This window comes from Cetorhinus maximus, chromosome 10 (genome assembly GCF_964194155.1).
Source record: "Cetorhinus maximus chromosome 10, sCetMax3.hap1.1, whole genome shotgun sequence".
NCBI lineage: Eukaryota > Metazoa > Chordata > Chondrichthyes > Lamniformes > Cetorhinidae > Cetorhinus > Cetorhinus maximus.
In genome coordinates, this window is record NC_135888.1 from 109,799,649 (window position 1) to 109,826,401 (window position 26,753).

The 26,753-nt window shown below is 41.4% G+C and overlaps 1 protein-coding gene across 9 annotated transcripts in view; it reads right to left on the reverse strand.

Annotated features, from left to right (window-relative positions):
* LOC144685938 (rap guanine nucleotide exchange factor 6-like) overlaps positions 1-26,753 on the reverse strand; it is a 412,496-nt gene that overhangs the window by 228,467 nt on the left and 157,276 nt on the right. For 8 of the 9 annotated variants that reach the window (XM_078550986.1, XM_078550991.1, XM_078550990.1 and 5 more), the window contains 2 exons: positions 26,035-26,110; positions 6,650-6,820 (listed from right to left, as the gene is read on the reverse strand). In XM_078550986.1, the coding sequence (XP_078407112.1) occupies positions 6,650-6,820; positions 26,035-26,110 (247 nt within the window). Of the gene's footprint in view, positions 1-6,649; positions 6,821-8,349; positions 8,431-26,034; positions 26,111-26,753 lie in introns of those variants that run through there. The other variant, XM_078550992.1, reaches the window with a different exon arrangement.

Genomic DNA, 26,753 nt, shown 5'->3' on the forward strand with positions numbered 1-26,753 from the left:
AGGTTAGCCTCAACAAAACTGCTAAATATGCAAACCTGCCTTCAGCCTCTGTATTAGAGATAATTACTATTATGAAATTGCTGGATTTACACAGTTAATGCAAATTAATTTCACTATAGCCAGTTAGGATTGGCAATTCATGTCGTGATTTATCATCCTGACATGACACTCAATCTTGGAAATTTAGGAAGGGAACAATTAATCTGCTGGATCTCACTTCAGCAAAAAGTGAACTGTTCCTACAAGTTTTTAAAAACCTTTCATCTATCTTGGAAAAACTTTCAACCAGTATTGCCATCCAAACTCCTGTTCATGTCTGACATTGTTATCACTGAACCATTAGCAAACTCACATTTGTTAGGAAATAGAGATAATTTAAGTAAGTCATATTGGTATTTGTGGATGTTAGGAATGAGCTTTAGCTTTAATGTTTAAGTTTGATTTGTATTTCTGTATCTGTGTTTTAAGAAAAGGTCAAGTTGAGTTTTAGTTTCACTTTAAAAAGGTGTCTGCATTCCTAATGAGAGTTTACAACTGTAAGAGAAGTTAAGCAAAGAGTAGAAAAGAATAAAAAAAGCTGGGCTGTTGCCTAGCAACAGGGGTCCAGAGAGGTAGGTCCCTCCCACAGATACACACACACAGAAGAAACTAGAAACAGCAGCTTGATTTGGAAGCTGTTTGAGTTCAGTTGCCAGGCAGCTTAGAAGGGACAGATAGCCAGTTCCAAGTTAAAGTTGGTTGGAAGTAGCTACCAGAGAGAGACTAGAGCAAAGACAACAGATGGACAGTCCCAAGCTAAAGAAGAAAGTCCCCAAGAATCCAGGGGAATGAAACAGGAGAAAGTCCTAAGCAGGCCTTCTAGTCAAAGGAAGGAGACAGGAACCTGGAAAAAGTTCTGTTAAGTGAAGGTAAGAGTGAGGAGCTGAGAAAGGCTCCAAGCTTCAAGCTTAAAGAGATAAAAGCTTGTGAGAAGACAGCAGGTCCAAAGAGGCAACTGAAGGTCTGTAACTCTTTGATATGGGCATGTGAAGCAGTGGTGTACTGTTGACAGCTGAGTCAGTGAGAGAGAGTTGTGGAGGAAAGCTTGAATGCATGTGGTGATCCAGGGGAGAGGCACATTAGAAGGAGAGTTCGAAACCCTGGAGGTGAACCTTTACAGAAGGCATCTGAGAGAAAGTGTCAGTTTAGGAGAAGATTCCAAGGTGAGTTCTTGGAAAGTGGAGATTGGAAACTCTCGTGTGAAAGATGGAGTTCAGTGAGACTGGTTAGCTCATGGTGTAACAAGCGTCTCGGGGGAGTTGAGGAGAGATCCATAGCATCTGTGTGGGGTAGCATATGTCATTTAGTTTCAGAGTGTGGTGTGTCTGACCACAATTGGTTTACATCAATTGTACTTACCGTGAACATTATAGAGTATAAGATAGCTTTTGTAGCTTGTGTTATCCTTACAAATCCGTATATATCTGTAAAGGTATAGTTGTGGGTGAAGGAGTATTGTAATATAGTTCATCTTTCCTTGTTTAATAAATGTTTTATGCTTTTATTAGAAGTTCATTAGCTGACTCCGGTGACTCTATTCAGTGGTCCCTCTCCATGTATCTAAACAAAGTTAGGATCTATCAAGCTTGATTCCACCCTGGGATCAGGCTTGTCTAGTGGTAACTTCAGCTAAGGATCATACCACATTGTCCCGCAATTTGAGGGGAAACTCTTTCGAGTTACCAACAGTCACAGATTGCAACTCTTTTCGAGTACAATCACAGTTCTTGGTTTCCGGGAGTGGGACATGAACCCACAACCCTCTGATTCAAAGGTGAGGGTGCTATGAACTGAGCCACAGCTGACACCTCAAGTGTGTGTGGAAACTCTTTCGAGTTATCAACAGTCACAGATTGCAACTCTTTCGAGTACAATCACAGGTCTTGGTTTCCGGGAGTGGGACATGAACCCACAACCCTTTGATTCAAAGGCGAGGGTGCTATGAACTGAGCCACAGCTGACACCCCTTCGAGTTATCAACAGTCACAGATTGCAACTCTTTCGAGTACAATCACAGTTCTTGGTTTCCGGGAGTGGGACATGAACCCACAACCCTCTGATTCAAAGGCGAGGGTGCTATGAACTGAGCCACAGCTGACACCTCTTAAAAATTCTTTCGAGTTATCAACAGTCACAGATTGTAACTCTTTTGAGTACATTCACAGTTCTTGGTTTCCGGGAGTGGGACATGAACCCACAACCTTCTGATTCAAAGGCGAGGGTGCTATGAACTGAGCCACAGCTGAAAGCTCAGTTGACATTGCATGCCTCAAGATGTGCCATTTCAGCTGGTCCAATGTCTAATAGTAATCATGCCTGAGAGAATTAAACAATCATTTCAACTAACCAGTGATGCCTATTCTTGACTGAACCAGATGTCAGATACTATTTGAACTAAACAGTGGCACTTACCACTGGTAAGGATTTAACTGTTAGACAAACAGCTGATTCTCATTTAGAGTACTTTTAATCCAACACCAAATCGACCTAAAAGGACAGGTATGTGTCCACGATGTGTAGACATACCACAACCTAAAGCATGAGATCTAGTTATTTTGTTTTGCTCCACTCTTCTCTGTGAAAACCCACAGTGAAGTCATAACAGCATTTGTCCACAACTTAGCTACAATTTGAACTTTAAAGGCATGAAAAAAATTCAGTCACCCTTTTTTCCATTTGTTTGCACATACAATTTAAACTGCATCAAAATAAGTCACCGGTGACATTGGTTCATGGATCTTCTTACTCTTTCCCCCAACCTAAAAACAAAGCCTAACAAATATTTACCATAGATGGCATACAAATTGACCTTTGAAGCCTCAAAAAATTCCTCCAAAAATAGGGGTCAATTTATGCCAAGTATAAAAGTGATACACCAATGTGAATGGTCACCATTTTGAAAGGTCATCTGCTTTTGACGCAAAGTGTGGACATGTCTTAGACTCCCACGCACCTTCACAACACAGCCCGTATCACCTGCTCGATCCCTTTCAAGTAAGTAAAACATGCATTTGTGGGGAGAAAAATTGAGGCTGACTACCAATGTAAGCATAGCATGACATGGCTAGAAAGTGGGCAACTTCTACGTCAAGTATATGCAGAAACATAATTGTTGGGGGCTGGAAAAACAGGATTGTCTTATCTGCAGGGCCGACTTACACACCACATTTTCCGCTATACTGTTGCCAATTTTCGCATCATTGTGCTCATAGCCAAATGGCATTGGCAGCAGAAAAAAGAGTAAATTATGTCAGACCATTTTTAAAGCTATAGTGTGTATGTGCACAGGCACAATTTAGGTGCACCTTTCTGGGAGCCCGACAGGGATGTTTGCATGATTGGAACAATGAGGATCACAATAAGGTGGAAGAGAAAAGTTACTCAAAATTACAGAAGTCATCAAAGGACAAACTCAGCAAAAATGCATACAGCCAAAAACATGGGTCTATTTTAAAAAAGCCTCATTTTATATAGTGGAAACTCTTCTGGAGTAAATCCATCAGGGTCACGTCAAACACACATCATTTTATGATATAAAACTAGAGCGAAAGAGGGGAAGCCTGGTTTTGAGGTTGTTTGGCGCCAAGCTAGTAAAAAAAATAGCAGGGATGTAATTGTTGTTCAATCACCTAAATGGACACATCAAGCTGAATTAGTTTAATCACACGTTGCAGAGCAGCATATGCATATTCAGTATGTCAGAAAATAAGACTGATCATCTGTGCAGCTCAATATTTGCCCAAAACCAGGAGAACTAATGGAAAGGAAAAGGTGTAGCATAAAACAAGAGTTGGTGAGTATTAGCTGAAACTGGAAGCACTGCATATTGATTTAACATTGAAGCTGCTGGAAAGTGCCTGCAGGGTCACCTTGACAACATGGCCAACTAATACCACATATATCTCTTAATGACATTTAACTATTTTAATGACTATTCTTCGAGTCTGCAAAATGTACTTCAGCTCCCTGCTGTGCAAAACCAAGAGTGATCTGGAAGCTCAAAGTTCAATGGTGCTCTGATTCTTTCTTGGTTGCAAAAGCCGAAATCATCAATTCAGTGCAGTCAGCGATTCAAATCTGGGAATCTTCTACAGTCTGTATGGCATAACATCACACTTCAGGGAACATTTTGCTCACCTGAGACTTTACTTCGAAGAGGCAGAAGGAAAGAAATCTAGAAATGTATTGTTGCAAAAGCGCTGGTAAGTTATCCAGAGAATGAATTGCTTCAATTTTTAGCACGGCGAATAGTATTTGCAATATGAGATGTCCACTGAGGTTACACTTATATATTACATGCTTGGTTTATCCCACCAACAGAACTGTTCTACCACTAGTGGTTTTGCCTGTATAAACTAGCTGCTTGTTCTATTTAATATGCTTCTGTTGGAATGTTAGGACTTTCTAAACAAAAGTTTAGTCAGAACCAGCAGTTTCCAAAAAAAAACAATCCTGTAGCAGGCATTTTTCTTAAACCATTGTTTATTTCTATGTATGCTTTGTTAACTGAATTACTTAATTTGCTTAACTCTTCCAGATTGTTCAATCTAGAACATAGATGAAAAATCAATTGATGAATTCTACTCAACTTGTACCTCCACATGTTGGGGGTGTACAAAGGAAATCTGTTCCTGCTGTTAATTGGGCATTTCATTGTCCATTCCTGACAAGCCAGCTGAAAACAGCAATATAAGGTGCGATTACTCAGCAAGGCTAGCATTTAAACTCATAATTCACAGCACACTTACATACAGTGTTTTGGCACCATCCCTATACCCATAATCTATTACTGTTTTGATCAAAGCTATGCCTGTGTGTCAGCCTAGGTTCAGTAATAACACTTCCACCTCCAAGTCAAGAGGTCACGGGTTCAAGCCTCACGCCAGAGACATGAGCACATAATGCAGTCTGCCACATCAGTGCATTATTGTGGGGTGCTACATTGTCAGAGGTATCATTTTTCAGATGAGATGTTAAACTGAGACCCAGTCTGCCTTCGTGGTTGATGTATGAGGTAATATGGTATTATTTTTAAAAAGAGCAAGGGGTTCCTCCCAGTATCTTAGACAACATTTATCCCTTAACCAAAAGCTAAAACAGATGATCTGTTACAATGCTGTTTTTAGGACCAGGCTGCGTGCAAATTGGTTATGTTTTCAACATTACAATACAAAAGTACTTAGCTAGCTGTAAAGCATTTTGGGATGTCCTACAGTTAAGAGAAATCAGATATAAACACATTCTTTGTTCTTTCTTCACTATGAACACAATACTCAAATTATTGGACTGTAATGTGAAAAGCATATTTTTTTTTAAAATTAGCACAACTGTTCACAGTCTCCATCTATTTCTTAAGTGCCAGCTTTGGCTCAGTGGCAATACTCTCAACCCTGAGTAACAAATTCATGGTTTCAAGCCCCATTCTATGAATTGACTGCATAATCTAGAACAGCACTTCAAAGCATCAGTACCTCAGTACTGCACCATAAGGCATCATTTCTCAGATGAGACATCAAATCAAGGCCCCATCTGCCAGCTCAGCTGGAAATGGACATCAGGGATGAGAAATAAATACCAGCCTTGCCAGCAATGCCAACACCCCATGACTGAATAAAGAAAATATCCCATTGCATTATTCAAAGAAGAGCAAGGGAGTGTTCCAGTGTCCTGACCGTCATTTATCTCTCAATCATTTATTTAATTGCTATTTGTGGGACTTTGCTGAGTGCAAGTTGGCTATGTTTACCTAATTAAACAACTGAATGCACTTCAAAAGGAAATGTTCGACTTTTACATCTACAAAATGTCTCAAAGATACTACATCAATGCAAAAGTTTAAAAATTTCCGTAAGATATATTACCCTCTAATGTTTTGTACTCCTCGGGTTTATAAATTCCAGACCTCTACCATCATTTAAGCTAGTGCCTTCAAGGTCCAGCAAAGCTGCCCGAGAAAATACTCCTCTCTGTCAGGGGGCACCAAGTGAAGCTGAGATATATCCTGATAGTAATGCAGCCAAAACCAATTCAGCAGACTAGAGAAATTCAATTTGTATCCTTCCAGTCTGTAGTGCTGTGCACTAACTCACTATCTGCTTCCTCCCTCTCCCCTAACTACTTTGCTAGTTTTCCACAAAGAACTCATTATTGCCCACTTTATCAATCATTTAGCATACTTACACAATCCACTCTTGTAACTTGGACTGAAACCGGAAAAACTGAGAGCCAATGAATAAGTGTAAAGATAAGGAAATGTTGCTTGCTTAAAAGGTGGAAAAACCCACAAACAATCAAATGATCTGTGAAATTAGTCATACTGCTGAAGTATCTTCTTGACTTAATCAAGAATGCATCCAGTGTAACACTTAAAAAAATAAAAGCTATTAAACTCTACAATGTATCACTGTCTCTGCCTGGTGAGGTGCCCTTTGAAATTTAACTGCATTAGCAGTGTAAACATACATTATTTAAACTGAATGATAATTTTACTAATTTACTTCAAATCAGCTGCAAAATTCAATTGTAGATTGACTACAATCTTTAACGTTTGTTTTTAAACTTATCTAAGGGTTCAGAAACATACTTATTGTGCAACAAGAAATGGCTTTACCATGTGATAAGTGCTGGTCTGCTGAGGTCGGTCAGTATAGTAGGAATCCACATTGTCTGTGATCGTTTGCCGCTCTCCTTTCAGATTGATCTTCCTGAAGCGCCGACGAGACTGCCGGTTGGTAACTTCCCTCTGTAGATTTTTCTCCTCATTCTCACTGACATTTTCAACCTGAAATATATGTTCAGGATCCTGATTGAACATCCAATTCTTCCATATCACAGAAAGTCTGTGCAACTTTAAGAGACTCATGAGAAATGCAAAAAAGCATTTAACTATGCCTGTACTGGTGTGAGGAGGGGGCTGCTTGGTGGAACATAAACCACACACAGGCACAACTGCATGCTAACTGAGAAAAATTATGTTTCAATAAGCTAGAGGCCACAACTTCCTTCCTTCCAGGAAACTGTAAATAACGGTTTATCAGTGCAGTAATCACTTGCTTGCTTTGCGTGTGTACAATACACTGAACATTGCCTCTTTTTCTCTTGCATGCTGATATTTTGTCAAATGTCAAGCATATGTATGCCATCTTTTCATACATCATTTAGTTCTTCATATCTGTACCAGCATAACCTCAAATTAAGATACATTCGATAGGTACTTATTCAGTAAGCATCTTATATCTTTTTTGTTATCTGCCACGTTGTTTTCCCCTGGGAAACTAAACTCCGAAAAGCTTGGAAACGACGGCTTTAACTAGATTGCCTACAGTACTTGTTATTTTACCCTCTCCTTACTCTCTATAAGGCTATCCACACCAAGCAAAATCCTAGTTTGAGAGGCAGATGAAAGATCTGTTCCCAAGTTGTTGATGATGTCATTTCCTGGTTATCAGCTATGAGGTGTACAAGAGTGGGTTGGACATGATTCTCCCTATGAATTACCCTCACTCCCCCATCATAAGGGAAGTGTAAAATCTCAACTTTTAAACTCTGAGAGCAAACTTGCATCTTATTTTAAAGCACTGCTTATCAGGCTCCAATGTACCATACCACCAATGGAAATATTATGAAATCTGGCATTCAGGTTACATTTTCATGCAAGTACTTACCTAAACATATAAGGATAATTTATATTCTGCGGTGGTGAGACAAGATATTTGAAATCAATACACAAAATATTACATTGAGCAATTTGATCTCATGTGAGCTCTGTTCATGTTCCACAAAATTTCATGATTCTCATACTCCGTTTATGCAAAAAAATGGCATTTTCAGAGATTAAAAAAGAAATTCATTAACCTATGTTGCAGGGAAGCACAACATATTTCCTTGGAATTATGATCAGACAAAGTCAGGGTCATATTTACAGACCATCACTCAACTTCAGGTGCCACTGTCACTGTTACCCAATGATTTGAAGCATCAGAAAGTTCAGGAAGGATGGAGGCTGTTTTTATTGCCTTGACATATAAAAAGGGAAGCAAATCTTCTTAGAGCCCAGTCAAGAAAGAGCAAAACTGATTAAATTCAACATTTTAACTGGTCAGCTACTCTTGTTACAATACATGAAACAGTAACAAGTGGATCAGAATAACAAGCAATAATTGAACTAAGCCGTCTCTTTGGTTTGATCGTCAGTAAAACTATTTGATTGATTTGAGGTGTAGCCCAGATTTTGTGGTTGTAATGACAGAAAAACAGTCAGTGCTAATCGTCATTACTCTGTGAATTAACAGCAATTTCTAGCATCCTTACATGTGCAGTTAAACACCAGAAATCCAGAAGTTGTCAGTGATTTCTCATTCCTGCAGACGATGTTGTTGAGGTCCCTCTAAACTACAATCAAGGAAAAAAGAAATCACTCAACTGACGAGAACCTACCCTTTTTCGCTATTATTCTTGCTGTAAAAGCCCCTAGAGAAGGTATGCCTTGTTAACCGAGTTGTTACTGGGTTTTCAATGGCGCTCTTAATTTTGGTTGATGAATAACATCTTTGGCCTTGAAACACTAACTTTAAATTTTCAAATGTCAAACTTCTTCATTGTGATAAAATTCCATAAATTTTAAAGTAATGGAACTTATTCTTTTCTAAATTCAAGATATTTCAGTTTCTGCCTTAATTCCATCTCTACGTCACAATTTTTATTGTGCTTTCTATTAAAGTATAAAAATTGAATGATAAAACCTGCTTGTTACTTTCTGGAGAAAGTCTGAGAATTCTTCAATGTGATTGGCTGCTTAACCTGCTTGGTGACATCACTGTTGCTGGACACCAGAGATGCCCTTGAGCTGACACCGCAATGAAATTAATATCGGGAGATGGGAAGCTCCACGCCATAGAGCCAGCTAGAACTTTTGGTTAGCTTTCTCCCAGGACAACAAGCTTATAAACTTTGCCACTGGCTGCAAAATCCAGACAATGATCTTTCTTAATTATTTTACAATAAGGTATTCAGCCAAACCCAACATAGCAGCAAAGCTACAATCTAGGTAAAAATAATAAAAATTATGAGAAAGTAAACTGTAGAGGTAACTGGATTCGCGACATTATTGACTGTTGCAATCACCATGGGGAAACCTTTAACCAAAATAACCAAATTTACTGAATGACCAACCAAATGAAGAAATTACCAACAAGATTCCACTTATTGTAGCTCTTACTTTTTAAAATTCATTCAGGGGATGTGGGTGGGCATCGCTGGCTAGGTCAGCATTTATTGCCCATCCCTAATTGCCCTTGAGAAGATGGTGATGAGCTGCCAACTTGAACTGCTGTAAGTACATCCACAGTGTTGTTCGAGAGGGAGCTCCAGGATTTTGATCCAGTGACAGTGAAGGAACAACGATATATTTCCAAGTCAGGATAGTGAGTGGTTTGGAGGGGAATATCCAGGCGGTGGTACTCCCATTTGTCTGCTGCCCTTGACCTTCTAGATGGTAGTGGTCGTGGGTTTGGATGGTGCTGTCTAAGGAGCCTTGGTGAGTTCCTACAGTGCATTTGTAGATGGTACACACTGCTGCCACTGTGTGTCGGTGGTGGAGGGAGTGAATGTTTGTGAATGGGGTGCCAATCAAGCAGGCTGCTTTGTCCTGGACAGTGTCAAGCTTCTCGTGTTGTTGTTGGAGCTGCATTCATCCAAGCAAGTGAAGACTATTCCATCACACTCCTGACTTGTACCTTGTAGATGGTGGTCAGGCTTTGGGGAGTCAGGAGGTGAATTACTCACCACAGGATTCATAGCCTGACCTGCTTTTGTAGACACAGCATTTATATGGCTAGTTCAGTTCAGTTTCTGGTCAATGGTAACCACCCCCATCCCCGGCCAAGAAGTTGATAGTGGGAGATTCAGCAATGGTAATGCCATTGAATGTCAAAGGGTGATGGTTAGATTCTCTCTTGTTGGAGATGGTCATTGCCTGGCACTTGTGTGGCGTGAATGTTACTCAGCACTTATCAGCCCAAGTCTGGCTATTGTCCAGGTCTCACTGCATTTGGGCATGGACTGCTTCAGTACCTGATGAGTCGTGAATGGTACTGAACATTGTGCACTCATCTGCGAGCACCCCCACTTCTGACCTTATGATGGAAGAAAGGTCATTGATGCAGCAGCTGAAGATGGTTGGGCCGAGGACACTACCATGAGGAACACCTACAGTGATATCCTGGAATTGAGGTGATTAGCATCCTATAACCACAACCATCATCCTTTGTGCTAGGTATGACTCCAACTAGTGGAGAGTTTTCCCCCTGATTCCCATCGACTCCAGGTTTGCTAGGGCTCCTTGATGCCACACTTAATTAAATGCTGCCTTGATGTCAAGGGCAATCACTCTGGCCTCACTTCTGGAGTTCAGCTTTTTGTCCATGTTTGAACCAAGGCTGTAATGATGTCAGGAACTGAGTGGCCCTGGCAGAACCTAAACTAAGTGTCAGTAAGCAGCTTATTGCTAAGCAAGTGCCACGTGATCGCACTGTTAATTACCTCTTCCATCATGAATCAAAACCAACACAAATTAAACATGAATTAACAGGCAAATGACACTTGAACCAAAAAGGTAAATTGACTTTAAATAATTGATACAACAAAGATACGTCTTGCACAATCACAAGCATCCTCATCACTCCCTGCACAAATGTGGCAGTACTTGGCTACACAGTTCCACAATATATTGCTCTTTACTCATGCAGGGTAGATCAGGAGTCCTATCCGATAATAGCTTTCCCATTAAGCGTCACACAGCAAGAATTATCAGCAAGGCACACTTCCATAAACCCTTTCTCTATCACGGATCACGTCAGTGCTGATGGTGTAGTTTTCCAGAGTTCCTTTTCAAGCGACTAACCGTTAACATCCTAGTTCATGGTTTGGCTACATCTGGGAAAACACCCAGCTCTTCAACCTCTCCATGCACTTCACATAGCTTTCCACGTTTTAGACCTTTTTAGTCACCTCACACAGTACCTCCATGAGCTCCTGTATACTTTTCTGCCAAACAGAAAAACTCACCACTTCCTGAGAGTGACTTGCTTCTTCTTCTCACAAGAATTTTCTCTGTTCCTCTTTCAGTCAGCTTTTTCATGCCTGCATTTGTGCACTAATTGCTTTCATCCTCCAGCTCCTCAGCTTGTAGCTCTTCTTTATGTCTGCAGCTCTCTTTTGCGTCTGCTAGCCACACCGCTTCTTTATCTTCCTTCCTGCTGATACTGCTTTCAGGTCAAAAGGTCATCAAGTCACACGGACCAGTATTTCTTATTATCCAAGAAAAATGCAATTAATCCCTTTACCTTTGATGCAATCTCTTCAAAGGCCCTTTTCAAACATTCTTAAAAACAATTAAAAATTCCACAGACATTTTAAAAATGCTGCTTCCAGGTCAAAGATCGTCACAATACCCTGAGCTCTGACATTGCATTTCAACATAAGTTTCTTTTCCTTTCCCCCGACAACAAAGCATCAGGAAATATATCAAGTATAAGCACCATATACGTTCAAAAGGTGGATGGTGCACCAAAGTTCAGACTGGCAGTTTAGTTTTGCTGACAATTCCTCCAAGCATCAGGTTAACTTTCTTATCCCAGACAACATATAATAGAGATGTCAACAGAAAGCAGATCAAAAAGCTGAGCATCACAGGCATGAACCCACTTCCTGTTACATTAAGCATTGGTGCATTAATTTGCAGTCTGTATGTTGCAACTCTTCCTGTTGCTAAATCCAGTGGCAATTTAGTTAGCCACCTATCATATACAGTACATCAGCTGCTCTAACACAGCAATATATTTTTTAAATACATTATTTTAAAATCAGATTCAGATTTGCATATGTAATTAGTTCAAATATCAATGAGGAATATCAAAATTTTTAAATGATTTAACATTACTCAAGGGGCCAGGTGCCTTTCCATCATGAATAACATCAAATTCATTAGGAATTTCAGTATTTTTCTTCCCACCAGGGCATCTTGTCACTTTTTCTTTACTCCACAAGAGTTAGCTTTATATAAAAAAAACATTTTCTGACAAAGCTCCAAACTGTTGAACAACATCCCACATCTTTATGATCCAAATTACTTTTTTTTTCAAAAATAAATTAAATTATAAAATTCCACATTCTCCAGATTATTATCCTAGGCCTCTGAATTTCTAGTCCAGTATCATGACCGCTATAAAAAAGATATAAATACATATTCTAAAAGAAATAAACATCCAAAAGCATTAAATTGTTTTGCAACAAATACAGTAAATGATAATTCCAAACCTTACAGCTGAGCTGAGAAATTTATAGCATCAATTGGGCCTATAAACAGTGAAAGGGGTAGTAAAATGAGTGGGGTTAATTAGGGGTTAAAAAGAGATTTACGCATGGAGGTAGGGAGTATGGCTGAAGTACTAAATGAGTACTTTGCGTTTGTCTTTGTCAAAGAAGATGCTGCTGCCAAGTTCTAATGAAAAGAGATAGTTGAAACACTGGCTGGACTAAAAATTGATGAAGAGGAGCTATTAGAAAGGCTGGTTGTACATCAAATTGATAAGTCACCATGAATGGATTAGATGCATCCAAGGATACTAAGGAAAATAAAGGTGGAAATTGTGGAAGCAATAGCAATAATCTTTTGATACTCCTTGGATATGGGGGTTGTTCAAAAATGGGCGTGATGATAAACCCAGCAACTACAGGCTGAGTTTAAACTCAATGGTGGAAAAGCTCTAGAAATGATAATCCAGGACAAAAGTAACAGTCACTCAGACAAAGGTAGATTAATTATGGAAAGCCAATATGGATTAGTTAAAGGCAAATACTGTTTAACTAACTTAATTAAGGCTTTTGATGAGTAAGTATACAAGTTTGATGAGGGCAATGCGATTGATATGGTATACAGGGACTTCCAAAAGATGTTTGATAAAGTGTTACATAACAGGTTTGTCAGCAAAATCAAAGCCCATGAAATAAAAGTGGCAGCATCGATAAGAAGTTGGCTGAGTGACAGGAAATAGAGAGTAGTGGTGGTCGGTTGTTTCCCGAACTCGAGGAAGATGGGATTCCCCAGAGGTTGGTACTGGAATCTTGACATGGGTGTGCAGGGAACAATTTCAAAATCTGTGAATGACACAAAATTGGAAGTACTGTGAACTATGAGGAGGATAATGATAAACTTCAACAGAATGCCACATGGCAGATGAAATCTATTGACAACAAGTATGAAGTGATGCATTTTGGTAGGAAGATCAAGGGGCGGCAATATAAATTAAATGGTACAATTCTAAACGGGGTGCAGAAACAGGGAGACCTGGGGTAATGTGTGTATGTATTATTGAAGGTGGCTGAGCAGGTTCAAAAGGTGTATAGGAGCCTGGACTTTATAAATAGGTGCATAGAGCACAGAAAAAATAAGTTATGATGAACCTTTATATTAAATTGGTTCAGTCTCAACTGGACTAATGTGTCCAATTCTGGGCGCCATGCTTCAGAGGGGGTGCAGAAAAGATTCATGAGAATGGTTCCAGGGATGAGGGACTTCAGTTATGTGGGTAGACTAGAGAAGCTGGGGTTCTTCTCCTTACAGAAGGTTAAGAGGAGATTTGATAGAGGTGCTCAATATCATGAGAGGTCTAGCCAGAGTAGAAAGGGAGAAACTGTTTCCAATGGCAGAAGGGTTGAAAACCAGAGGACACCGATTTCAGGTGAACAACCAAAAGAACCAGAGGCATTACGAAGAGAAACTTTAATTTTTATGTAACGAGCGCTTAGGATCTGGAATGCACTGCCTGAGAGAGTGGTGGAGGCAGATTCAGTTATGGCTTTCAAAAGGAAATTGGACAGCACTTCAAGAGAAAAAAATCTGCAAGGCTCCAGTGAAAGGGGGGGACTAGTTCTCGCAGAGAGCTGGTACAAACATGCAGGTCAAATAGCTCCCTTCTATGCTATAACCATTGCATGATTCTATATACTAGTTTGTCCCTCTCAAAAGTCACACCATTAAATAGAAGCTCTGAAGGTTACCATGGTCCAACAGCGGGGAGGAACATAGGCAATTCGTCTGCCAAATCTTCAATGTGTCTATAAAAAAAGGCCAAGGATGGAATCATCCTTATTTGTTTATAAAATTTGACCAACTGGTACTTGGGCTGCCGTGTTTTGCAATCTATAATAAGTAATCCAGAGCCAGTCACATCAACAGATAGGTCAATGGACAAGTGGAAAACCACAGCACAGGAAAGTAAGCCAATGTAGGGAGAAAGTTACTTATACAAAGGTGGTCTTTTCTATCCATCTTTTAGTTTGAAGCAGCATACAGGAAAACTAAGCCCAGATCAATGCATTGGGGGCCAGATTTTCCCACCCCAAATCAGGATGCAATGGAGACAGAATACCAGAAAATGGCACCGACCAACACTGATGACTCTCCTGAGGACCAGGAGCAGATGGAGGTCATTAGGGAGCTCTGAAGCTGAACAGCTGCAACCTGGCAGAAGCAGGGGTGGCAGCACTGTAACAGTTTTATTTAATGCAAAATAGAGCAAGTTGGGACAAGAAAAACAACTACTGAGCAGATTTTTTTTTACTACCAACCCTTCCCTACCCTGTCATTGGTCCCAGCTCTCCGTATGCTCTGGTCACTTTGAAGATGAAGATCCTCTCATTTAAGACCACCCACGAATCAAGCCAGGGCGTGGCTCACTTCCCTAGTGTTCCACCTCCACTTCCGTACCCTGCACCTTTTCCCCATCCCCATCCCCCTCCCCCCCCCCCCCCCCCCCCGCCCCCAACCCCACTAATAGAGCTGTAGACCCCTCTTCTGGGGTCATTAAGACCCCAACTCCATGAAAAGCACATTTTATAGCATATTGGAGGTGGAGGCAGGTTCACGACCCAGAATCAAACCTGCCTCCCGATTCCCACCTCCAATGGCAAAATCCTAGGTTTCAATTTAGAACAAGTTACAGAACCTTAAGCCACTATGCTCCAATCTGGAATCCTCTTCCCAAACTCCTTTGCTTTAACAACCTACCCAAAACCTACTCTTTGAAGACACTTTCATTCACTCCCCTAATTTTTCTCCATATTTTTGATTTTGAGATAGCCTTTGTGAAACATCTCAACAATTCTGTTGCACTTTGCACAGTCACTACATCAAATTCAGTTTATGAACATGATGCTCTGTACTAGTGTAAGTGCACATTCTGTGGGGCTTGAAAGGAAAGTGAAGTCTGTCCTGCTGGAGTAAAAATTGGCAAGAAGGCACACTGATTGAAATAATTTTTTAGCAGTTTTTTTTTTAGCTAAATTGAGCACAATTAATTACTTGGAGGAAAAACATTGGCAGGAATTCCATTGGAACTGCTCCTGCTCCGCTACCATGACAACAACTCACATTTATGTAGTGCCTTTAAAATAGTAGAACGTTTCAAGGTGCTTCACAGGAGCTTTATCAAAGTAAATTTGATGCCCAGCCACACAAGAAAATATTAGGGCAGATGACCTTTCATCGAAGAGGTAGATTTAGAGGAGCATCTCAAAAGAAAAAGAGAGATAGAGAGGCAGAGGGGTTTAAAGAAGGAATTCCAGAGCTTAGGGCCGTGGCAGCTGAAGTCATGGCTGCCAAAGGTGCTCAAGAGGCCAAAGTGGACGAATGTAGGTATCACGGAGGGTGGTAGGGTTGGAAAAGGTGAAAAAGATGGCGGGGGTTGGGGGGAGGGCAAGGATAAGAATTTTAAAATTGAGCAATTAAGCTGTTGCTTAGCAGGGAGCCAATATTGCTGATGGGTGGACAGGACTTAGCAAGAGCTAAGACAAAGGCAGAGTTCTGGCTGACCTCATGTTTACAGAGGGTGGAACCTAGGAGGTTGGCCAGAGCTGCACTGGAATGGTCAAGTCTGGAGGTAACAAAGGAATGTCTGAGGGTTTCAGTAGTTTATGAACTGTATTACTGTAAGTGCATGATCTCTACTGGTGTAAGTGCACGTTCTGGCGGGTGGGAAAGAGAAGTGAAACACGTTCTGTTCTAGCAAAATCTGTCCAAAATATGCACAGAGTGCAATAATTTTTCAGCAGTTTTTCTTTTAGCTAAGTTGAACACAATTGCTAGGAGGAAATACAACAGCAGGGGCATAACTGGACAATGTTACAGGTGGAACTAGGCAGTTTTAATTATGACACGGATAGGCCTTCAGAAGCTCATCTTGGAGTGAAATGCAAGAAGAGTTTCCTCTAAAGTTCACCCATGTGTGGATGCGCAGCAACCCAGGGACTCACCAGTTGCCCTATTTAGGATAATGCACATTCACGGCCACTCAAAAATAAATTGAATGAACTGAGTGCTAAAATGAACAGACCACACATAACAACAAAAAAGGGAACATTAGTTAGGCAAATAATATGGTTCAGCCTCACTAGTTGCCTGTGATGGGGTTGGTGGCTAGGAAATGGAGTTTATAGTAGGGACCGAAAATATTGCAGTCACATCTAGTCAAAAGGAGAGGCATATGATGAGAGGGGAACGAAAGGAGAGCGAGAAGGGACAATTGGAGAAGAAAAGCCTGAGTAGGGAAGAGCAGGATAAAGAGTCAGAGTAACAAGGGTTGAGAGGACTAGGAAAAAGGAGACAGAAGGGCAGGGGAGGGGAGGAGAGAGATGGAGTGGATGTGAGATGAGGATGGACAAGAGATAGCGAGCAAGAAAAGTGGAGGGAGGGGATATGAGAGAAGAGGACTTAGGAGAGAAAGGGGAGAGGAGGAGAGAAAGGGGAGAGGAGGGGAAAAGTGGAGGTGAGGGGAGAGGAGAAAGGAAGAATGGGATAGGGAGAAACAAGAGAAAGGAGGGGAGAAAAAAGAATGAGAGAGGAGGGGAAGGAAAGAGAATGAGGGGGATGGGAACGGGTGACAGGAAGAAAAGAAGGTTCAAAGAGGCAAAGGGGTGAAGCAGAGAAAGAGGAAGGGATGGAGAGGGATGCAGAGAGAAGTGGAGGGGAGACAATACAGGACCGAAGAGGGGGAGGAGAAGACAAAAAAGGGAAGAAAGGAGAAGGAACAGAGGAAGAAAGTGGGGAGGGAAGATGATAAATTAATGGTATGAAAGGAGGGGAAGGGCAGGAAGAAAAGGAAAGGAGGGGCGGGAGGACGAAGCAAGAGCAGTAAGAAAGGATGGGGCTGAAAAAGAGAAAAGAAACAAATGGGTGGGAAGAGAGGGAATAAGAAAATTATTTTGTTCACCAACTCTTCAGCATCCCAACCTCTCCTCTGTTATCATGTCTACATTTTCTTAACCCAAAAGCTGGTCATGGCTCCCCAATTGCAATGCGACAGAAGATCCTCGTTTTACATAAAAATATGAATTAAAAAAATTGCACAACTGACATTTCCTTTGCTGAAATACATATAGTGACACTCCTGAATGAGACTGCCCACAGGTTAATCTGGTGGAATGGGATAAAGCAAACAATTCCTTCCAGAAAAGCAACTCCCACAATGCCACCAACCCCACAGACACAAACACCACCCCCACACTCCCCAACCACACGCAACTTGTAAACACAGCAAATATGAACACTCTGTGCTCAGAAACTCTGTCTTGTGATCTCCAACAGTGCACTGCACTGTGTGCAACTTGGGGCATGGAATAGTCCACTATCATTGTACATTTGTAAATAAAAATTGTTAACCTTATTCTGTTGAGCAAAGTAAAGAGCTGGTAAAGTTGTACACTGGAACGTTAATCCAATTTCCTTCTCGGCTTCACTTTCACGCTATTGTAAAGCATAAATATTGCTGTTTATTTACATCTTTTTCTAGTGGTGCTCTGTGCTGGCCTGTGAACAGAGGAGGTGGTGAAATTAAACGTTCTCCCTAGTTTCAATGGTGCACTGTATTAGAGAACCTCTCTGAATTGGAATGGTAACCTCCATACTAAACTCTGCTGCCTGCATCCTAATTCGCACCAAGTCCCATTCACCCATCACCCTTGTGCTCGCTAACCTATAATGGCTTCTGGTTAGGCAATGCCTTTATTTTAAAATTCCTATTCTCAGTTTTAAATAGGCCCCTTCTATCTGTACAATCCAGCCCTATAATCCAAGAGATAACTGGGCTCCTGCAATTCTGGACTTTTGTGCACTCCCAATTTTAATCATTCCTTTGTTGGCATCCATACCTTAAGCTGCCAAGGCCCTAAGCTCTGGGGTTCCCCTCAATGATATTCTTTGCATTTCGGCCTCTCTTTCCTCCTAGACTTAAGATGGCTTAAAAATTGATAAAGACGCAGTATTAGAAAGGCTGGCTGTAATTGAAGTTCATAAGCCACCAGGAACTGATCAGAGACATCAGAGGACACTGAAGGATGCAAGGGTGGAAAGTGCAAGTAAGGGCCATAATCTTCCAATGTTCCTTAGATGTTATGATCCTCATAGACTAATAATGTTTTTAACAGAGATGAATTTCCCAATAACTGATGAAAAGAACCAAAGGGCAGGATTTCAATTTTTGACATTTACTGTAACAAATAAACCAAGGTCAACATAGGTCAAACATTAATTAATAGGCAACAAATACAAATTAAAGAAAAGGTACTTTTGCATTAACTAAGGCAACCAAAATTTGCCTCACAAAACCTTTTAACTGTATACCACACTTCCGGGAGATATGTAGTATTAAAGGAACAGTCCCACAGTTACTCCCAACTCTCAAGCGGAGGTTCACTTTTTTCAGCCACGGCAGGTCGAAACCTTCCAGTGTCCTTCAACAATCGTTGCATTCTGCCCGAGTTTTCCCAGATATGATTATCAACAACAAGGCACACCTTGATGACTTCCCATTCCTTAAATCTTCAAGAGCCCCATCTGTTCTGTTCCCTTTTTCCTGAACAGAAACAGAACTTTAAAAGTATCCTGTTTGGTCATTAGCACAAAACAGTTCTTGCTTTTCCACAGCAGTAGTTTCTTATTCCTGCATCTCAGCCGCAGCTGTCCTTTTTCGGTGGGATACTGTGAAAGATGTTAAAACGTCCACTCCACTTCAAATAGTTTCTAATTGAGTTTTGCTCCCAATGGCGACCAGGTCACATGGGCAATTCTCCACTGTTTTTCAAAAAAGAGTGCAAGACAAACCCAGCAACTACAGGCCAGTGAATTTAACCTCAGTGGAAGGAAGGCTTTTAAAAATGATAATCGGAGGCAAAATTAACAACCACTTGACAAATGTGGATTAATTAAGGAAAGCCAATTTGGGTTTGTTAAAATCATGTGTATCTAACTTGATTGAGGTTTTCGATTAAATAACAGAGAGGGCCGATGATGGTAATGCAGTTTATGTACTTCCAAAAGGCATTTGATAATTTTTTTTATTCTTTCATGAAGTGTGGCCATTTGTTGCTACATGACAAGCTTGTCAGCAAAGCTGAAGCCCATGGGATTAAAATAACAGTGGCAGCATGGTACAAAATTGGCTGAGTGGTAGGAAGCAATAGTGGTGACCAGCTGTTTTCCGAATTAGAGGAAGATATATAGTGGGGTTTTTAAGGTATCATAGGAGGACCACTGTTCCTCTTGATCTATATTTATGACTTAGACTGGGGTGTGAAGGACACAATTTGAAAACTTGCAGATGACACTAAACTTGGAAGTACTGTGAGCTGTAAGGAGGATAGTGAAAGACTTCAAGAGAACAAAGGCATGCTGTATGAATGGTGGACATGTGACAGATGAAACTTACTGCTGGGGAGCATGGAGTGATGCAGTTTGGTAGGAAGAATGAGGAGAAGCAAAATAAAATAAAGGATACAATTCTAAAGGGGGTACAGGTGCAGAGGAACCAGGGGGGTATATGTGCACAGATCTTTGAAGGTGGCAGGGCAGGTTGAGAGTGATTAAAAAGGCATACAGGATCCTGGGCTTTATAAATGGAGGTATAGAGTACAAAAGCAAGAAAGTTATGATGTACCTATAAAATAAAGGTTTGCCTCAACTGGAATAGTTCAATTCTGAGTGCCACACCTTAGGAAAGATGTGAAGGCTTTAGAGAGGGTGCAAAAAAGATTCACAAGAATGCTTCCCGGATGATAGACTTCAGTTACGTGGATAGACTGCCGAGGAAGTTGAAAGGAGATTTTGATAGTGCTCAAAATCTTGAAGAGTCTGGACAAAGTGAATAGAGAGAAATTGGCGGAAGGATCAAGAACCAGAGGACACCATTTAAGGTGACTGGCAAAAACCACAACGGCAACTTGAAAAACATTTTTAAATAGTATGTGGTTAGGAGTTGGAATACACTGCCAGAGAGAGAGTCAGTTGTGGTTTTCAAAAGGGAGTTGGATAATTATCTGAAGAGAAAAAATTTGTAAGGCTGCAGGGAAAAGGCAGGGAGTGGAATTAGCTGAGTAAACGCCCACACAGAGACAACAGGCCGAATAGCCTTTTCTGTGCTGTAACCATTCTATGGGCACAATCTTACGGCTTGCCAATTCCCAGGGTGGCCTTCCCTCATAGCGCCCTTCCCCACCCCAACCTGTTCACAATACTGTGCAAGGTGCCCTGCCTACCCTCACCCCAATAGAGGCCCTTTATTATCACCAATTGTTGTAAAAACCCATTTGATTCAGTAATCTCCTTTAGGGAAGAAAGTCTGTCATCTTTACCTGGGCTGGTCTATATGTGGCTCCAGACCCACAGTAATGCAACTGACTCTTAACTGCCCTCTAAAATGCGAGACAAATATCTAGATTGTGGTTCATGTTAATATTTCAGAGGTAATATTTAGTTCTGGGAAGATTAAAGTTTAACTGTAGAAAATAGGATAAATGCAACTAAAGCAACTTGGACACTATTACGCTTAAAAGATGAGCCATAAAACAGCAGGCGAAGTTATTTAGTTTATTAGAGACGTGGTGTCTACACTGCTTGCAAAGAAGTGCAATCCAGAGAGCTATTTTGTTTTGGGGGTTAGAGATAAATTAGTTTTAAATCATTGTGAATCCTGAAAGGTTACATTGTCACGGAGATGGGTGAAGCTCAAGGTGGTCCTCTGGTTTCAATTTATCTGCGTGTTTGTTGGGAGAGCGAGTGATCTACAGCAGGGGAGGAGGATTCCGCAAAAGGGGCTGCTGTTAGCAGGCTTCACACAGCCAGGGCTCAGCCAAGTCCTTTGGAGCTGAGAAGGTGACGGAAAGTCACTGGTTTCGTGCCAGGCATTTAGGACTCAGAAGAAACCCTGAAAGCCATTTATAGTTCAGTGTAGCTGGGAGGCTGGAGTTCAGAGAAACTCAGGGGCAGTGCCAGCTTAGTGAAGCTAGAGGTTTGCGAAAGAATTGGAATTGTGCTGGTAATTAGAGGCGGGAGTGCAGCTTTGTGAATCCTGTGGAACACAGTCTCAGCACAAGAAATTGAACCATTGGAAGTGAGCAGTCATCGAGGCAGTCCGAGTCGGAGCAGCTTTTGAGGGAATTCAAAGCCTAAATCTTCAAAAGTGAGGAGATGAAATCCCTCATGACGGAGACAGAGTTTTAATAGCAGTCACCTACATCTGGGTGGGTTGCTGAGAAATCCGTGGGATCTGTCTTGGTCGCATCTGCCATTTAATGGGCAGTGTGGTGCGTTCAACCACAGTTTGCCTGTTAAGTCATATTCACCTCATGTTAATTATGAATGTTAAAATATAAGGTAGATATTGTAGATTGTTTTACATTTCTGACCTTGTTTCGTAAAGTTTATTTTGTTTGGTTAAAACCATGGAATCTTGTGAATTTATTCTACTACTGGGCAACAGGGATTTCAAACTTTGTCTACTTTAAACAAAAACTTACTGGCCCCTAACTGGATCGTAACAAATGGCCTAGGAAGTCACTCAGTTCAACAGCAATTAGGGATGAGCAACAAATGCTGGCCTTACTAACGATGCTCACATCCCATGAAAACATTTTTAAAATGGCCACTTAAGGAGTCGCTTCACATCTAGCCTCAATTTTGATGCTGGTGAGAGGAGTTCAGGGGCAGATGTTCAGCCTTTCAGGTCACCCTACTTGGGCCTTGGGCAGGAAGATAGGGGGGAGGGAGCTCCCTCAAGGGTCCCTTTTCCACAACAGATGACCATCCCCCACCCCCCCACCCTACCCTCTCCCAGGTGCTCCTAACACCAGCCCACCCTCAGCCTCTCCATCAAGACCTCCACCCTCCCCTCGCCCCACCCCATCCCAGGCCTCCCCTCCCTTCCCTATCATGAGGCCTCTGCACTTACCAAAACCTGGATTCAGACAGTGACTGTTAGTAGTCTCAGTCCTGGCCACTGCTACCACTGGTGCTGCTGAGACTACAGAGCTGCCAGCCAATCTGATTTGTTTGTAGCTCTCTGAGGCAGAACTTCTGCCTAAATGAGAAGTGTAAAATGACTGTGGAGCTGCTGTGATCAACAGGGATTCTAAGGTGCTCCTTATAATCTACCTCATTAACCAATGTTTTGGTCATCTATCATAACATCTCCTTATATGGTTCAGTGTCCTATTTTGTTTTATAACACCCCTGTGGAGAGCCTTGGTACATATTATTGCATTAAAGGCACCAAATAAGCAAATATTGCCTTTGTTGACACCCTCGTGTAAAGTTGTTGGATATAGTGAACCCAAGCATACAGTTATACACAACTTTACGTTCTTTCTGAGCTACTGCTGCAAATTTTAAGCAAGGAGTAGGAAGTTTATTTCTTCCGAATATCAAATTATATCTAACTAAACATGACATTGTTGAACAAAAGAAATGAAGTTTTATTCTACATTTAGCCTGGAATATATTTGGTGTTAGGAATACTGCTGAGGGCATTTAGATAAAGCTTTCCTTATGCTAAAGGTCAATTCTGGCAATGCAGATACATAGCAAACCCCAGGCAAAATTGGTCCACAGAATATTCCAGGTTTGAGCTTCATAAGTTATGACAGCTTGTTGCCATCAGGACAGAGATTAAGATAACATCCATCGCCTTAAAGAATTAAGAAACATAAAGTATCTCTGACCAAGTTATGTGATGGAGGAACGAATTTAAGACAAAACAGCTAAAGGAATTAGTCACTGGATTATTAAATTACAAGTGAATGGATAGTGATTTACTCACTTTGGTACTGTCAAGGTATTTTCCTCTGTTAAAAGTGGAATAATAAGACATGTAACAAAACAGTCCTTCTCATTCAGTACAGAACTGAAAGACAGAATGGGAGCTCATACAATTTTCAAAGAATGAAAATAAGAAGCATGCATTTTGCTGATATAACTATATTGAAGCATAACAAAAAACAGGCGATCACAGTTGACACTGGTCTCACAAAGGATCACTATAGTTGAGGCCAGGCAAGCAGCACCACGCTAGCTCTTATAAGTAAAAAATATAGCAGTAGCTCCAAAAGGACAGTACAACTCTATGACAACAATAATATTGAAGAAAGGGCTGTAACTTCTGAGCTCCAGGGCAATGTAACTGGGGGGTACCCCAAAGATGGGCTGGAGAGCACCCCACCACCAGGAAGTTCCCAGGTAAGGATTGTAAGGCAAACTTCCCATGGGCAATTGCCCTGCACTGACAACCATCCAAAAATGTGATTTAAATCACAAACTTCAGATGGCTCCGACTGTGTTACATCAATAATTACCAAGAAAAAGTTTGAAGAAGTAAAACCACTTCTAACTTCTGGGTAACTATTATACAGGCCCATACCAACCCCCCGCCACGGGACTTACCCCAACCCTGGAGGCTCTCCCCCCACCTCCGACAAGTAACCACAAACCCCCCACTCCCAATCCAAACCCTACCCAACCCCCAAAACCACAGGTCTCCCCACCCCCACAGGGTTCCCTAAACCCCACGGAACTCCCCACTCCCAACTCTCACCGCCACACTGAGGACCAATCATACCAATCCACCCCCACAAAATCCTATCATCTCATCTCATACGCTTACCTTCTCCCTGGCCCGCCAAATACCTTTAAACTTGGCTGGACCTTTAACTTACCTGATTTACAGCAGGCTAGTGCCACAAAAAAGGCAGCATGGCCTCCTTACATCTGACTGTACAGCCCTCAACGCTAGGCTCCAGGGACACGCTGCCCTGCACTGATCTCACCCGACTGGGCGAGATAGGATCGAAAAAAATTTCAGGTAAGAAAGTAGGAGTGGAATGGCAATCCAACTCTGATTATCACTCATGGAAGTTCAGGCCTAAATATGTCAAAGCCAAACATAAAAAGTGTGATCAAAAGTCAACAGCCGATGTGATTGCCTCTGCTCTTTTGTCCTTCAATAACATTTTCTCCATCATCCTCATATTTTTAGGATTTTCAGTACATTAAGGCAGTGATGTGCTTTGACACATGGGCATGTGTACAGAAAGTGGATCTACTTTAGCATGAAGGCGTAACAGCATAACCCCATTTTTTTCTATCCCTTATGTTCCACACAAATATATTTTCTGCAGGAAGAGAAGGCTGAGCATTTTTTTCTTCTGTAGAAATGCTAGGTCAAATATTGCTACCCGATTAACTTGAGGGTTAGTATTTCTCCTGCTCCTCCAAGGTCACTATGGGCAGGCTTAGTAACTCAGGATGCTTGTTCTCAGCCAGAAAAGTCGAACCCAGTTATAGTACTCATTTAAAGAAGGGAATATCAGTGTCTCTCACTTCTGTCTCAACACGAGACCAGGAGCCAATGACTTTGAAATGCAGGACAACCTGATTCAGAAAATGATCATTGTCAAAAAATGCACGTTAAAAATTGAATTGCAAAAGGTTAAATTTTAAAAAGATATTTAAGTACTCTGCTTAACTTTTGTCACATATTTCCCATAACAAGTAGACGATATGATCATTTGTATAGACTTTCCAAATTTTCAAAGAGAAGCAACCACTTTGCAAATTTTCAGTAGAAAAGGGTTAATTTTAGCCGCAGGTTTCTACCTCAACTGCATAACACCACAATGGCCCAGAACTTCCGATCTCCAGACGGTCGTACATCGGAGGTACCCCCAAAGACGGGGGCCCTTTGGAAGTCCTGATGCACTGACTAAGTGGGAATTTCACAGGGTGTTTGGATTTACAATGGGCAATTCCCCTGCGCCTGGGGAATCTGAGTTACAGTCGGAGACTTCCAATGGATCCAACTCACTTACCAGAACAGTTACCAAGGAAAAAGTTTAAAAAGATTAAATCTAGTTCTCAATCCTAGGTAACTTTACTACTGGTCTCCCCCCACTCCACCCCAACCAACCACCAACCCCCAGCTGGACACCCCCGCAACCGACCTCCCGACTCTATCCCTCCGTGGCCTAACCCTCACCCACTTACCTGCCACCCTAATTCCTCACCCACTTACCTGCCACCCTATCCCCTCACCCACTTACCTTCTTTCCACAGCTTTAGGACATTTAAACCTACCGGAATACAGCAGCTAGTGCCATAAAAAGGGGGTGTGGCTTGGGCCAAAATCATTGGGGGAAGCCATGAAGAACAGGTACACTCCGTATTTCTGACGAGGCCCAGTTTGAAAGTCCGGGCAAGAAATGCAGAGCTCCATCTTAGGGTGAAAAAAAAGGAGCAGAGTGGCAATTCGACAGTGTTTGCCAGACCTTGGGAGACTCGGTCTAAAGCCGCAGGCATGGATGTCGGATCTATCTTTCCTAAAACTTTCCCTCTTCAAAAAAGATACTCAACTGTGCATCAACTTAGTTGTAAAATAAGAAAAACTGTTGACTTCATTGAGATAATTTCCACCTTATTACTCCATTTTATGAACTTAGTAAATCTTTTCCATCAGCAATGCCTGCTGAGAGCTGGCTCATTCATCAACTTTGCTTTAAGTTTGTGAAGACATCAGAACTACAAATTGTCACTATATTAAATAAGTATGACATAGAATACATGACACAGAATGTCTGAGCTCATTGGGTAAAAGTTTGTAAACCAGCGATAGTGCTTACCACAATCATTTCTGAAGTTTCCAAAACGATACATTCACAGCCTCGTCTCAGGCTTCCTGCAGTCTGTTTGCCAAAACTAGAACAGGGTAAAGAAAAGGAAACTGGTTTAATTAATTTGATGTAAACAATGATTTGAGTTATTCACGGCCACAACATTTGTCCTGAACACATTCACAGTCCGAGTCAAGACTTATAACATAACATGAGATATGACATAAGAACCTAAGAAAGTAGGAGTAGGAGTAGGCCATTCGGCCCCTCAAGCCTGCCCCGCCATTCAATAAGATCATGGTTGATCTGCCCCAGACCTCAACTCCTCTTTTGTGCCAGCTCCTCATAACCTTTAACTCCCCAATGTTTCGAAAATCTATCTACCTCCTCTTTAAATACTTTCAGTGATTTAGCCTCCGCAATTTTCTGGGGTAGTGAATTTCAGACATTCGCTACCCTCTGCGAGAAGAAATTCCTTCACATCCCAGTTTTAAATGAGTGCCCCCTTATTCTGTAACTATGTCCCCTAGTTCGAGACTCCCCCACTAGTGGAAACGTCATCTCAACATCTACCCTGTCAAGCCCCTTCAGAATCTTGTACATTTCAATAAGATCACCCCTCTTTCTTCTAAGCTTTAATGAATAAAGGCCTATCCTGTTTAGCCATTCTTGATGAGTCAACCCCTTAATCCCAGGAATCAGCCGAGTGAATCTCTTTTTAACTGCCT